Below are 12,826 nucleotides of genomic sequence, written 5' to 3' on the forward strand. Positions count from 1 at the left end.
TTCCAAGGCTCATGTATGTGTTGATTGAATAACTGCACAAGTGAACAAATGAGTAAATCTGTCAATGAAAGGTCTTTGACCCTGGCCAGAGAGGCGACCAGAAGACCGTCCCATGAATGTTAGGATGGGGGCTTCCTGGGTTCTAGGCTGGTGTCAGGGATCGTCAGGGGTCACTCACACACACACTCACTCACACTCACACTCACACACATCCACACAGATCCTCATCATGTCTCCACAGGCTCCTCTGGCTCTCTCCCCGCCACCCCAGCAGGATCCACACCCACCGTTCAGGTCACGCCTCAGCTGGAGACCAAGAGCATAGGGGCCAGCGTGGAGTTCCACTGTGCCGTGCCCAGCGACCAGGGCACCCAGCTCCGATGGATCAAGGAAGGGGGTCAACTGCCTCCTGGCCATAGCGTGCAGGACGGGGTGCTCCGGTGAGTGGGGTGGGATGGGACTGAACTTGGGTACCCCAGCCCAAGGTGCACAGTGAGGCTTGTTAGAATAGCTGCCCTCTGGGGCTCAATATGAAAGAATGTCCTTGGGTAAGTCCCTTCACCTTGCTGAGCTTTGGTGTTCTCAGCTATACAATAGGTTATATGAGACCAAAATGAGGTTATCTAAAGCACTTAACACAGCGTCTAGCACGTGGAAGGCCTTCAGTAAACAATGACCCATGTTCGTATTGCTAGAGGAAAGAGAACAGGCTCTGAGGGCAGATACATACACATGACCTGGAGCTCAGCTCTGCTACTTGATGTGTGATCTTGACCTCTAGACCATAAGGTCTTGGTCTAAAATGGCGTGGTGACACCCATCCTGCCTATCTGCCTACCCTCCATGCATGGTTACTAGGAGACTAGAAGTTGACACCATGTGCTGATCTCTGATGGCTTTCAACTCCTATGCAGTTGCAAAGCACTCTCATCGATGGTTTTTATTCACTAATGACGTACTGTGTTTTTCTTTACAGAATCCAGAACTTGGACCAGAGTTACCAAGGGACATATATTTGCCAGGCCCATGGGCCATGGGGACAGGCCCAGGCCAGTGCCCAGCTGGTTGTCCAAGGTAAGAGAGTAACTTCAGGCCTCTGCTAAGAGCAGGGGGACAGATGAGGGGCACAGGGACCATGTTCCCCAGGAAGCCCCTTGGCACAATGTGTGTGAATAAAGAGAATGATTCGATTGTATCTTGATTGTGTCCAGCATAGAGTAGGGGGCTTGACAAATATTGTAGGAGAAGGAGGCAGAAGGGATGTGGGTCGAGTGAGTAGGTGCTCATACAGACCAATGAAGAATGACAGTGGATACACAAGTGAGTAAAGGAGTAAAAAGAGCAAACGAGGGAGTGTGTTAATGAGCGAATGCATGAAAACGCAAATGAAGAAATGAATGAAAGCCTAAGTGCTCACCTTTTCTTGGACCCTCGGGCCAGGCCTGCAGCAGGCCAGCCTCACACTGCCTTTGCCTCCCCCCACCCTCAGCCCTGCCTTCGGTGCTCATCAACATCCGGACCTCCGTGCAGACTGTGGTGGTCGGCCATGCTGTGGAGTTCGAGTGCCTGGCCCTGGGTGACCCCAAGCCTCAGGTGACGTGGAGCAAAGTCGGAGGTCGCCTGCGGCCTAGCATCGTGCAGAGCGGAGGCATTGTTAGGATTGCTCACGTGGAGTTGGCTGATGCTGGACAGTACCGCTGCAGTGCCACCAACGCTGCCGGCACCACCCAGTCCCACGTGCTGCTGCTCGTGCAAGGTGAAGGCCGGCGGGGATCTCTGTGGGGGCCGGGGAGCGTGGCGGGGGCTGCTTGTGCTGCAATCTCCTGCCTTGCCTGTTTTACTCTTCCTTTCCACTCTCTTGGGAATTTTCAATTTTGTGTATTTAAGGGGCAGGTTTCATAACAGTGAGTATTCCTCTGAGGCAGGCTGAAACTTGCAGGGAAAAATTACACCAAGGGGCATCAAGAGGAAATCGACATGTAGTCCTCGCCTCCTGGAGCACCTGCTCTGATAAGGGAGACCTGCAGCCCAGTCTGATGGCAGAGACAACGTAAACACAAAACAGACACAACAGAGAGTAAAACAAGGACAGTGGGTGCAGGGCAGGCACAAATCTGTGTTTTCTTCTAAGGCAATTCTTTTCACCCCAAACCTTATGATTTGCTCTCAAACTTCCTGACCCATACTGCCTTAGTACCCCTTTCTCAGGTCCCCAGAGGGATGCACAATTTTCTGCCTAGTTCCACCCATGCAACCAGGAGTGAGCAACCACTTTTCCCTCTAAGCCACAGTCTCCTCGTCTGTGAAATGGGGACACGGTGCCTCCCTTCCAGGGATAATGTGACGATTAAACACATGAGGGAACAGGCTGGGCTCACAAATGGTGGCTGTCATCAGGTTGATGGCTTCTGTCTCCTACCTCCTTCTTAGCCTTGCCCCAGATCTCAACACCCCCAGAAGTTCGAGTGCCTGCTGGTTCTGCCGCCGTCTTCCCCTGCATGGCCTCTGGCTACCCCACTCCTGACATCACCTGGAGCAAGGTAAATGCCAGGCCGGGGACCAGCAGACATGCCTGAGGGCAGGGACCAGGTCTTCACCATCTCAGCGCCCCCAGGATCTGGCCCAGGCTTGGCACTGAGTGCTCGGTATTTGAGGGTGGACCTAAGGCAGAGATGGGAGACAGGCCCTATGGAGGTATGGGCCAAGGCCAGGGTCCAAAGTGTGGGTGTGTTTGTAGCTGGATGGTAACCTGCCACCTGACAGCCGCCTGGAGAACAACATGCTGCTGCTGCCCTCGGTCCGACCCCAGGATGCAGGCACCTACGTCTGCACTGCCACTAACCGCCAGGGCAAGGTCAAAGCCTTTGCCCATCTGCAGGTGCCAGGTAAGACAACACCCCCCTGGGATTGGCAGTGCCCTGCCCACTGCCTGGTTTGCATTGTCTCTAACTGTGCTCTCTGCTGGCAGAGCGGGTGGTGCCCTACTTCACACAGACCCCCTACTCCTTCCTGCCGCTGCCCACCATCAAGGATGCCTACAGGAAGTTTGAGATCAAGATCACCTTCCGGCCTGACTCAGCTGATGGTGAGCAGGAAAGAAGCTGAGTTATGGGGCCTGGGGTGGCGGGGGTGGGGGTCTCCTGGTGTAATTGCCATCATGGTATGAGCCCTGGCGACCCTCAGTCCTCCCCACCTCCATCGACCCTCCCTGCCCGGAGCCCCCAGGCCTCCCCTCTGGGGCCTCTCTCCTGCCTCCTCTCTTTTCCATCCTTGCCTCTGTGACACCTCCCATCTAAGCCTGCCCGCGGTCTCTCTGCCATTGGTGCACTGACTCTCAGTCCTCCTGTCCCGTCTTCCTCTTCCTACCTCTGCTCCTTTTTCCCTCCATTTTCTCCCATCTCTCACCTGTCTCTCTCTCTCTCTCTCTCTCATCCGTCTCCTCCCATCTCTTGCGGGTCTCTGACTTTCACTGTCCAGGCCTCCTTCTCTACTCGGGTGAGTCCGCCTCCACCACCTCCTCAGGTAGACCCTACAGTGTGAGTGAAGCAAATTCAGTTTCTCGCTGGGGGTTCTTAGCAAGACCTTCTAATTAGGGTGCCATCCTGAGGTAGCGGGTAGGCCTTGCTGTGTGGGGTGTGCCAGAGCGGGCACAGGGGCTGCGCATATGCTACAGAGAGTGGAGGGCTCATAAGCTTGGGTTGTTCATTCCTGGGCTGGGCAGACAGGGACCCCATAGCTGGCTGGGAGCCCCTTACACAGCTGTGCCTGCCCAGGAATGCTGCTGTACAATGGGCAGAAGCGGATCCCAGGCAGCCCCACCAACCTGGCCAACAGGCAGCCCGACTTCATCTCCTTCGGCCTCGTGGGCGGAAGGCCCGAATTCCGGTGAGATGCTAGCCCTCCCTGTTTACAGGGGAAAGGAGGCTGGGGGCCTAGACTACAGGGCTTTAGTTAGGCACACACCGCCCTGGACCGAGTTGTACAAAGAAGGTTCTGAAGGGAGGAGGAGATATGACTGTTACCCTTGGTGACCACCCAGTCTGCTGGAGTAGGAGCAGTATGCCAGCTAGGTGGGAGAGGAAGCAGCCTCGGACTTGTACATAACTTCCTCTGAAATACTCAGTGACGCTGAGTATGTCCTTAGGAAGTGGGACTTCTGCAGTCCAGGATTCATCCATTCATTTATTCATTCATTCAACAGTTATTTGCTGAATACCTGTTATGTGCCAGACACTGATACAGGGATAAACAAAACAGATTACGTTCTGGCCCTTGTGGGAATGTATAGTCTAGTCGAAGAAGACAAGCCATAAACAGAGAAAGAGAGAAACAGGGTGATCTCAGAGGGAACAGTGCTTAGGGGAACAGTGAGGCCAGGTACTAGGCTGCAGAGCCCCAGAACCAGGGGCAACTGGAACCCCTGCGGGGCTGTCCTGGACCAGCTCCCAGGGAACGAACGGGTAAAGAGAAGCACTGGGGACAGGGCAGGGATAGGGTGAGCTGGGGGTAGGTGATAGAGCGGGAGGACAAGGCGGGGACAGGAACTAGAGCAGGACTGCAGGAAATGATGACATCACTTTTGTCCCAGCTGGGCCCCTGCCCAGCCTTTCTTACAAACCTCACATTCACTCTCTACTGCCCTGACCCTGCCCTGTGGAGCAGATTTGATGCAGGCTCAGGCATGGCCACCATCCGCCACCCTACCCCACTGGCGCTGGGCCAGTTCCACACCGTGACCCTGCTGCGCAGCCTCACCCAGGGCTCCCTGATTGTGGGCAGCCTGGCCCCAGTCAATGGGACCTCCCAGGTGAGACCTGACCCATCCCCCTGTTCCCAGCCCCCTCCCCGCTTCACCCAGCCTATCTGCCATTCTCAACCTTCCCACTGCCCAGGGCAAGTTCCAGGGCCTGGACCTGAACGAGGAGCTCTACCTGGGTGGCTACCCTGACTATGGCGCCATCCCCAAGGTGGGGCTGAGCAGCGGCTTCGTAGGTGAGACCCTTCCCAGCCTCACCTGGCTGGTTGGCAGAGCCCATGGGAGCTTGGGGGACCCTGCAGGATGTGGCTGGGGCTGGGTGGGCCTCCGGCACCCTCATTTACTCATCACGGGCTCACCCTCCAGGCTGCGTCCGGGAGTTGCGCATCCAGGGTGAGGAGATTGTCTTCCATGACCTCAACCTCACAGCGCATGGCATCTCCCACTGCCCTACCTGTCGGGACCGGCCTTGCCAGGTAACCCCATAGCGCATATGCTACCTGGCTGCCCTTAGCCACCGTCACCAGCTGTGGCAGGGCCCTGTGGGGACACGGGAGGGCCAGAGTGTTCTCAGCCTGACTTCTAGGTGCTGCCTTGCAGAACGGGGGCCTGTGCCAGGACTCGGAGAGTAGCAGCTACACGTGCATCTGCCCTGCTGGCTTTACTGGGAGCCGCTGTGAACACTCGCAGGCCCTCCACTGCCACCCAGGTGCGTGCCCACCCCTCCTGATCACTGTCGCCCCTGGGTTCTTGCCTCTGCCCTTTGCTGCCCCTTCCTATTCGCCTGCACTCCAGCTGCTCTGTGTACGTACCACACTGTCATTCCTACCCAAATACTTACAACTCCTCCTAGACACTGACTTCCATCACTGCCACCCTAAAATTCACTCTGCCTCCCATCTCTGCTGCCCAAGTACTCAGCCCCTCATTACTGACGCCCAGGTACTCACCCCTCCCATCACTACAACCCAGGTAACTAACCCCCTTCCCATCTATTACCAAGACACTCGCCCTATTACCTGCCACCCAGGTACTCACCACCCTGCACTGTCGTCCAGGTACAGTCTTTCGAAAACACCGTAGACAGAGTCACTCATTCACGCCCCCCTATGCTGTCCCCCTTCCCAGCATCCTCTGACCCCCACCTGCTCTAATCCATCCTCCCTCCTCAGTCTGGCCAAGCCCTAAATAGCTGAGGCTCCTGGCCTGCAATAGGTAGGGCTTTGGCATTCAAGACCCCACCCTCTCTTGGGTCACCTCAATGTCCTCCTTGTGGCTTATGTGTCCCCCAGAAGCCTGTGGGCCCGACGCCACCTGTGTGAACCGGCCTGATGGCCGAGGCTACACCTGCCGCTGCCACCTGGGCCGCTCAGGGATGAGGTGTGAGGAAGGTGAGGAGCCAGGCCTGAGATCCCCAGGGATCTCAGTAAGAATGGGGAACTTTGGACAGGGGCCTTCTGAGGCCATGATGGGCCCTCACATGATAAAAGTATACAATTATAGCAGAGCCAGAGGTCCTCAAAGGCACCTGGCCAAGCTTCTGCCCAGTCTGACCCCTGATATGCGAACCCCCCGAGGGGATGCCCATCTTATTGGAGATCCCTCCACCCTGGTCTTCAGTGCCGGGGACAGGAGGTCCTGTGCTGCTAAAGCTGTTGCCCAGCAGGGCCTGAGCCTCTGGGACTAGAGAGTGAGGTGGGCGGGGTTCCACAGTGAGTGAGTAGTTGGACCCATCCTGGGACTCTGGTCTCCCCACTGCCCCTGGCTGAGCTGTGGCTGCTACAGGTGTGACCGTGACCACCCCCTCCATGTCGGGCACTGGCTCCTACCTGGTGCTGCCTGCCCTCACCAACACACACCATGAGCTACGCCTGGACGTCGAGTTCAAGCCACTGGCGCCTGATGGAATCCTGCTGTTCAGTGGGGGGAAGATCGGGCCTGTGGAGGACTTCGTGTCCCTGGCGATGGTTGGCGGCCACCTGGAGTTCCGCTACGAGTTGGGGTCAGGTGAGCACTGGACCCAAATGTAGATGGGCTCTAAGCATCAAGCTCCATGTCCCCTTGGCTCTCCACACCCTGAGGAGGCTCAGAGGAATAAATTCAGAAGTTAAACCAATTAAGTCCCCTGCTCCTTCACATTTCTTCTCTCTGTGTGTGACTTCGGGCAAGTCCATAGATCTCTCTTGAGTTCCTTGTGGAACACCAGGAGGCTGAAGGAAGTTCCCTCCCTGAAGTCCTTGTGTGAGGTGGGGCAGGGCAGGGGGCCATTCGCATGCCAACCCTGCCTGGCGGCCTCTCCAGGACTGGCTATTCTGCGGAGCCCTGAGCCGCTGGCCCTGGGCCGCTGGCACCACGTATCTGCCGAGCGCCTCAACAAGGACGGCAGCCTGCGGGTGAATGGCGGACGCCCTGTGCTGCGTTCCTCGCCGGGCAAGAGCCAGGGCCTCAACCTGCACACCCTCCTCTACCTTGGTGGTGTGGAGCCCTCCGTGCAGCTGTCCCCGGCCACCAACGTTAGCACTCCCTTCCGCGGCTGTGTGGGTGAGGTAAGCAGCAGCTGCCAGGAAACACGCAGGAAGGGGAGGGGCGCAGACCAAGCCTCTCCACCTGCAGCTGACCCAAGGCCTTTGGGACCAGACGCTGCACCTGTGAGCCTCGCTTTCCTTTTCTATAAAATGGGGATAATGGCACCTACTTTCAAGGGTCGTCCTGAGGCTTGACGGTGCTGAGGGATGTTCCTGGCATGCAGCAGGCACTCCTGTTTCCCCCTCCCCCACCCTCGAACCTCATGTTACCGCTTAAGTTCCAGCCTGGGTTCCCAGCTCCCCTCTACTGTATTTTTCTCTCTGCTCATACACCGATGCCCCTGCTGCCTGAGTCTTCTGAGTCCTTCAGTGTCCCTATGCCCACAGGTGTCAGTGAATGGAAAGCGGCTAGACCTCACCTACAGCTTCCTGGGCAGCCGAGGCATTGGGCAGTGCTACGATAGCTCCCCATGTGAGCGCCAGCCTTGCCAGCATGGTGCCACGTGCTTGCCTGCTGGCGAGTATGAGTTCCAGTGCCTGTGTCGAGATGGCTTCAAAGGTATGTCAGCCTGCCCAGGCCCTGAGAGGGAGGGGTGCAGGGTGGTCACTGACAACTCTAGCCCATGCTCACTCACCTCCGCCATCCACAGGTGACCTCTGCGAGCATGAGGAGAACCCCTGCCAGCTCCGTGAGCCCTGTCTGCATGGGGGCACCTGCCAGGGCACCCGCTGCCTCTGTCCCCCCGGCTTCTCTGGCCCACGCTGCCAACAAGGTAACTGCCCTGGCTTCTCTCTACCTCCCTTTTGAGGCCCTGGAGCTGGACAGAGTACCCACAGGTGTCTGCCCACTGACTAGAGCCTGCCTTTCTCTATAGGCTCTGGACATGGCACAGCGGAATCCGACTGGCATCTCGAAGGCAGTGGGGGCAATGGTACGTATTTATTGCGGCCAGCTAGGAACGCCGAGCAGGCTTGTCCCTTCCCTGACTCAAGTCGCTGAGCCTCACCTTCCAGTTACCCCACACCCTCAATTCTGGCCTCTGAGCATAACAGGTCCATGTGAGAGGCTTACTAGGTACAGACAGACAGAATAAAGAAGAACACAGCCATACAGAGCTGGGTCCTGCCTTATGCTTAATGGCTAGGTGACCATGGACAGACCCTTGTACCACTCTGATTCCAGTGTCCTCTTCTATGTTCATGCATTCTATCAACCAGCATCTGTTGTGTGTTCATCCTTGTCCTGGGAGCAGTAAATATAAGATGAATGAGGCAGAACCCTCATTCTCAAGGGTTCCAAAATCCTTGTAAAAGCAATAATGATAATTTTTAAAAATGAATGTTTATTGACATTTATAGGCACTGCGTGACAAAGCAATATCTGCTTTGTAGATATCGATCTTATTTATCACTAATGTAATAGGAGAGAGAGTGACGTAGTGGATAAGAGCATGGACCCTGAAGCCAGCCTGCTGGCTTCACATCCTAGCCCTGCCACGTGGGAGCTGTGTGACTTCGGGTGAACCGCTTAATCTCTCTGTGCCTCAGTCTTCTCTCTAAAATGGCGAGAAGTAACATCCTTCCACGAGGTTTTGGATAACATTTTATGTAAGAGTAGAATTATTTAATGCGTTTAAAATGCTTAGAACAATGTCTGGTCTAGAGTGGGTACAGAATGTTAGCTTTTGTTAAGTTAATGTTATATGTAAGTCGTGATAAGATTATTATAAGGATCCGGTTAAATGCAATGATATTTATGGCTGGATGTGAAGCTCCCTGCACAGCGACTGACACATAGCGGGTGCTCGGTAAATGGTAGCTGTTCTGTTCATCACTTGGTGGAGGGTGGAAAGGTGTCTCCTCTGACCCCTATAGCTACCAGGCCTCCAGGGGCCAGCGCTGGACTATGTAGCGTTGGGGCCACACACAGTATGGACATTGCTGCAAAGTCCTGGTTGCCATCATCCACGCTTCCCCCTTCCTGGGCAAGTCACTCACCCATCCCTGCCCCCCAAGCCTGTCTTTGCATCTGGAAGATAGCGGGAACACAGAGGTTCTGAACCTTTCAGGTGCCAGGGATCTAGGTGACCAATTGTCCCAGTTTGCTCAGGACTGAGGGGTTTCTCAAGATGTGGGACTTTCAGAGCTACATCCAGGACAAAGACTTGGCAGATAGGGATGCTTGGTCACCCTACCTGGACCCTATTGACTACATAAAATAAAATCTGTCGGATTTCAAAGGAAACCAATTATACTGAAATAAGATTATCAAAATATTGAAAACTTTCTGATTTGGAACCTACATGCTTCTTTATGAACACATTAAATAATAAGATCTAGTGGTGATTCTAATAGCTAGCACAGTTTCAGTAAGTGTAAACGATGTCTGGAGATATTTGCACCTACTGTGATTTGATAAGGAAATCTTTTATTAGTGACAAAGTCACAGGTTCTGCCGCTACTCCTTTGGTTTGTTGCCTGCATGCATAATTGAAGGAACTGCTAAATTTCAATGAGAAGTGAGTGAACATAGAACCATAACGTTTTCCCATTCCAGTTCACAGGCCCCTGAATTCTGTCCATAGCCCCTGGGGTCTCCAGGGGCTGCAGGCCCAGAGCCCCACAGGGTGCATGTCAGGGTGGAGGTGGGGGCTGGGAACCGATTCCGGATGGATACTCCAAGCAGGTGAGCAGATGTCTGACCTCCCGCTTTCTCCCACAGACGCCCCGGGACAGTATGGAGCCTATTTCCATGACGACGGCTTCCTAGCCCTCCCCAACCACGTCTTCTCCAGGAGGTGAGATGGGTGTTGGGAGAGCCTACTGGCCTAGGGAGGGGACAGGTTGCAGAGAGGCAAATGGGAATCTGGGACTTCTGCCCCATCATCTGCTTCCCCCTCACAGCCTGCCCGAGGTACCTGAGACCATCGAGCTGGAGGTTCGGACTAGCATAGCCAGTGGCCTCCTGCTCTGGCAGGGCATGGTGAGTGTGGGTGTCCAGGCTAGGTCTTAGGGTTCCTAGTTCCTGGTGGCCAGGGCAGTGGGAGAGAGGAAGGTGGGGGCCATAGCCATCAGGGGCATTAGCTCTCCAGACTGGAGACCCCAGAAGCCCTGTACTTCCCTGGCAGGAGGTGGGAGAGGCCAGCCAAGGCAAGGACTTCATCGGTCTCGGGCTTCAGGATGGGCACCTTGTCTTCAGGTGGGTCCTCTCCCTTCCCTGACCCCCCTTACCCCTTCAGTGGCTTCCCCTCTAGTCAGCCCATGGCTCCTGCCACAAGAAGCTACAACTCCCAGTGCCCCTGTGACACACCACTGCCACTCTCCCCAAACCCCCTCCTGTCCTGCCCACCTCATACCTTCCTGGGCCTGTGCGACTGCAGCTACCAGCTGGGCAGTGGAGAGGCCCGCCTTGTCTCTGAGGACCCCATCAATGACGGCGAGTGGCATCGGGTGACGGCGCTGCGGTAAGGGAGCCTTCCCAGACACTAGGGCGAGGGGCCAGAGTTCTGGAGTGGGACAGGATTCCCCCCTGCACCATATGTGGGAGGCAGGCATTGGGCTCTGGGGAGACAACTTGAAGCCAGGGTCAGGGAATGCCTACCAGGCAAGCACAGGCTTCCAGGGCAGGACAGAAGTCCATAGGGTGGGTGGGCGAGCACCCCACAGTGAGTGCTAGGAAGCCAGGGGGAGGGGGTCAGATCTTCCATCCAACAGGGAAGGAAGGAACTCAGAGAGCAAACACCTCTGTCTGGAGTCTCATGGAAAAGGGAGGGACTCTTCTTGGGTCAGGGAGCATGGGGACCTGGTGGCGAAGGGCCTGACCCAGTTCTACCCACTGCAGAGAGGGCCGGAGAGGCTCCATCCGGGTGGACGGTGAGGAGCTAGTCAGTGGCCAGTCCCCAGGCCCGAACGTGGCAGTCAACACCAAGGGTAGCATCTACATCGGTAAGTCCTGGGCTCCGGCCTCACTGTAGACCTGGAGCCCCCTCCTTGGGACAAGGCGGGAATAGGGCTCCTACAGAGCTACAGCACACACCTTCCTCCCCTCCGGAGCCCCTGGAGCTGATGTCCTTTCTCCCCTCCCCACAGGCGGAGCCCCCAACGTGGCCATGCTGACCGGGGGCAGGTTCTCCTCGGGCATCACGGGCTGTCTCAGGAACCTGGTGCTGCACTCTGCCCGGCCTGGCGCCCCACCCCCTCAGCCACTGGACCTGCAGCACAGTGCCCAGGCGGGAGCCAACACGCGCCCCTGCCCCTCGTAGGCAGCTGCCTGCCCCACACGGACTCCTGGGCAGCGCCCCAGCCCCACAAGTCTATTATTATTAATATTATTATTATGAATATTTTGTAAGAAACCGAGGCAATGCCACGCTTTGCTGCTACTGCCCTGGGCTGGACTGGAGGGTGGGCACTCCACCCCCCATACAGACACACCTGGGCAAAGCCACAGACTGGGGGGCAGCAGGTGCCTCAGAGGGCCACCAGGACTTTGGGGCAGCTGTGGTGACTGAGTGGGCTCAGAAGTGCTCCCACCAGCCGAGACTCGCAAGACGGAGCTGGGCCGCCTGTTTCTGCAGCCCCTGGGCAGCCCTTGTCCCTACGAGAGCCAACCCCAGCTTACAGCCCAGGGCCTTACCGGCCACCAGGAGCAGAGGGCATCGCAGTGGCCTTTGCCACCCTCCCCTGGGTGGTGAAAGCTCTTTAGTGCCAACTGTAGAGCAAAAGGCAGCTTCCCCCTGGGCAGGCAGCCCCCACCCCATCAGCCCGTGTCCCAGCCCCACTCCACCTCCACCAATGCCTGGCCAGCTGGGCCGCCTGCCCCTGGCAGCCTCCCCCTCCCACCAAGCCCTCCTGGTTTGTATCTTCCCACCCAACAATACCCAGCCCAGGGGCCCTGCCCTCAGGGGCTGTGAGGGAAACTCCACCCCAGCTCTTACCAAGATCTGCTACAGGGAGAGCCCAGCACTAAGAAGGTCCCCCGCCGCCTGCACCAGGCCACATCCCCCCACTGATCTGGAAGTGAAGGCCCAGGGGACATGGGGGGAGGAGGGTGTTGGTGGCTAGAGAGAGCTAGTGCCTTGGGTGGGGGAAGCCAGGACTCATGACTGGGAGGGACAGGAAGGGGCCATGACAGCCCTGCCCCATCTGTGGGAAACTAAGGGCCAAACTGGTGGCAAATGACCTCCCCACCAGCAGTCCCCACGTGTGGGGTCGGGACGTCTGGCCTCTGTGTCCTAGAAGGGACCCTCCTGTGGTCTTTGTCTTGACCTTTCTTAATAAACGGTGCTATCCCCGCCCTGGCAGTCCCCTGTGTCTTCAACTAGGGCCTGACTGGCTGGAACCTGAGTGTGGGTCAGGGTCGGGCAAAGCAGGGCAGGTGAGGTCTGAGAGTGAAGCAAGGCAGCTTCAGGTGAGTGAGGCCCTTGCTCTCTGCCCTGGGCATGGAGGTCCTGCTCTGCACTGATCCGGCAGAATACCAGCCACCACACGAGCTGCAAGGCCAGGTACCTCCTGTGGCCTTCATCACAACCCTGTGAGGCAGGAA

General features: G+C 56.8%; 1 protein-coding gene across 1 annotated transcript in view; it reads left to right on the top strand.

Annotated features, from left to right (window-relative positions):
* HSPG2 (heparan sulfate proteoglycan 2) overlaps positions 1-12,578 on the top strand; it is a 53,469-nt gene extending 40,891 nt beyond the window's left edge. The window contains exons 64-86 of the mRNA XM_015598855.2: positions 242-440; positions 977-1,074; positions 1,490-1,756; positions 2,431-2,540; positions 2,738-2,885; positions 2,969-3,085; positions 3,774-3,885; positions 4,663-4,807; positions 4,893-4,992; positions 5,123-5,232; positions 5,357-5,465; positions 6,049-6,147; positions 6,542-6,763; positions 7,058-7,302; positions 7,669-7,840; positions 7,932-8,054; positions 8,157-8,213; positions 10,004-10,079; positions 10,186-10,264; positions 10,410-10,480; positions 10,662-10,745; positions 11,123-11,226; positions 11,371-12,578. Coding sequence (XP_015454341.1) covers positions 242-440; positions 977-1,074; positions 1,490-1,756; positions 2,431-2,540; positions 2,738-2,885; positions 2,969-3,085; positions 3,774-3,885; positions 4,663-4,807; positions 4,893-4,992; positions 5,123-5,232; positions 5,357-5,465; positions 6,049-6,147; positions 6,542-6,763; positions 7,058-7,302; positions 7,669-7,840; positions 7,932-8,054; positions 8,157-8,213; positions 10,004-10,079; positions 10,186-10,264; positions 10,410-10,480; positions 10,662-10,745; positions 11,123-11,226; positions 11,371-11,543 — 3,020 coding nt within the window. The 3' untranslated portion in view covers positions 11,544-12,578. The remainder of the gene's footprint in view (positions 1-241; positions 441-976; positions 1,075-1,489; positions 1,757-2,430; positions 2,541-2,737; positions 2,886-2,968; positions 3,086-3,773; positions 3,886-4,662; positions 4,808-4,892; positions 4,993-5,122; positions 5,233-5,356; positions 5,466-6,048; positions 6,148-6,541; positions 6,764-7,057; positions 7,303-7,668; positions 7,841-7,931; positions 8,055-8,156; positions 8,214-10,003; positions 10,080-10,185; positions 10,265-10,409; positions 10,481-10,661; positions 10,746-11,122; positions 11,227-11,370) is intronic.
* Positions 12,579-12,826: the final 248 nt, after the last annotated feature.

Source organism: Pteropus alecto, unplaced genomic scaffold (genome assembly GCF_000325575.1).
Source record: "Pteropus alecto unplaced genomic scaffold, ASM32557v1 scaffold39, whole genome shotgun sequence".
Taxonomy (NCBI): domain Eukaryota; kingdom Metazoa; phylum Chordata; class Mammalia; order Chiroptera; family Pteropodidae; genus Pteropus; species Pteropus alecto.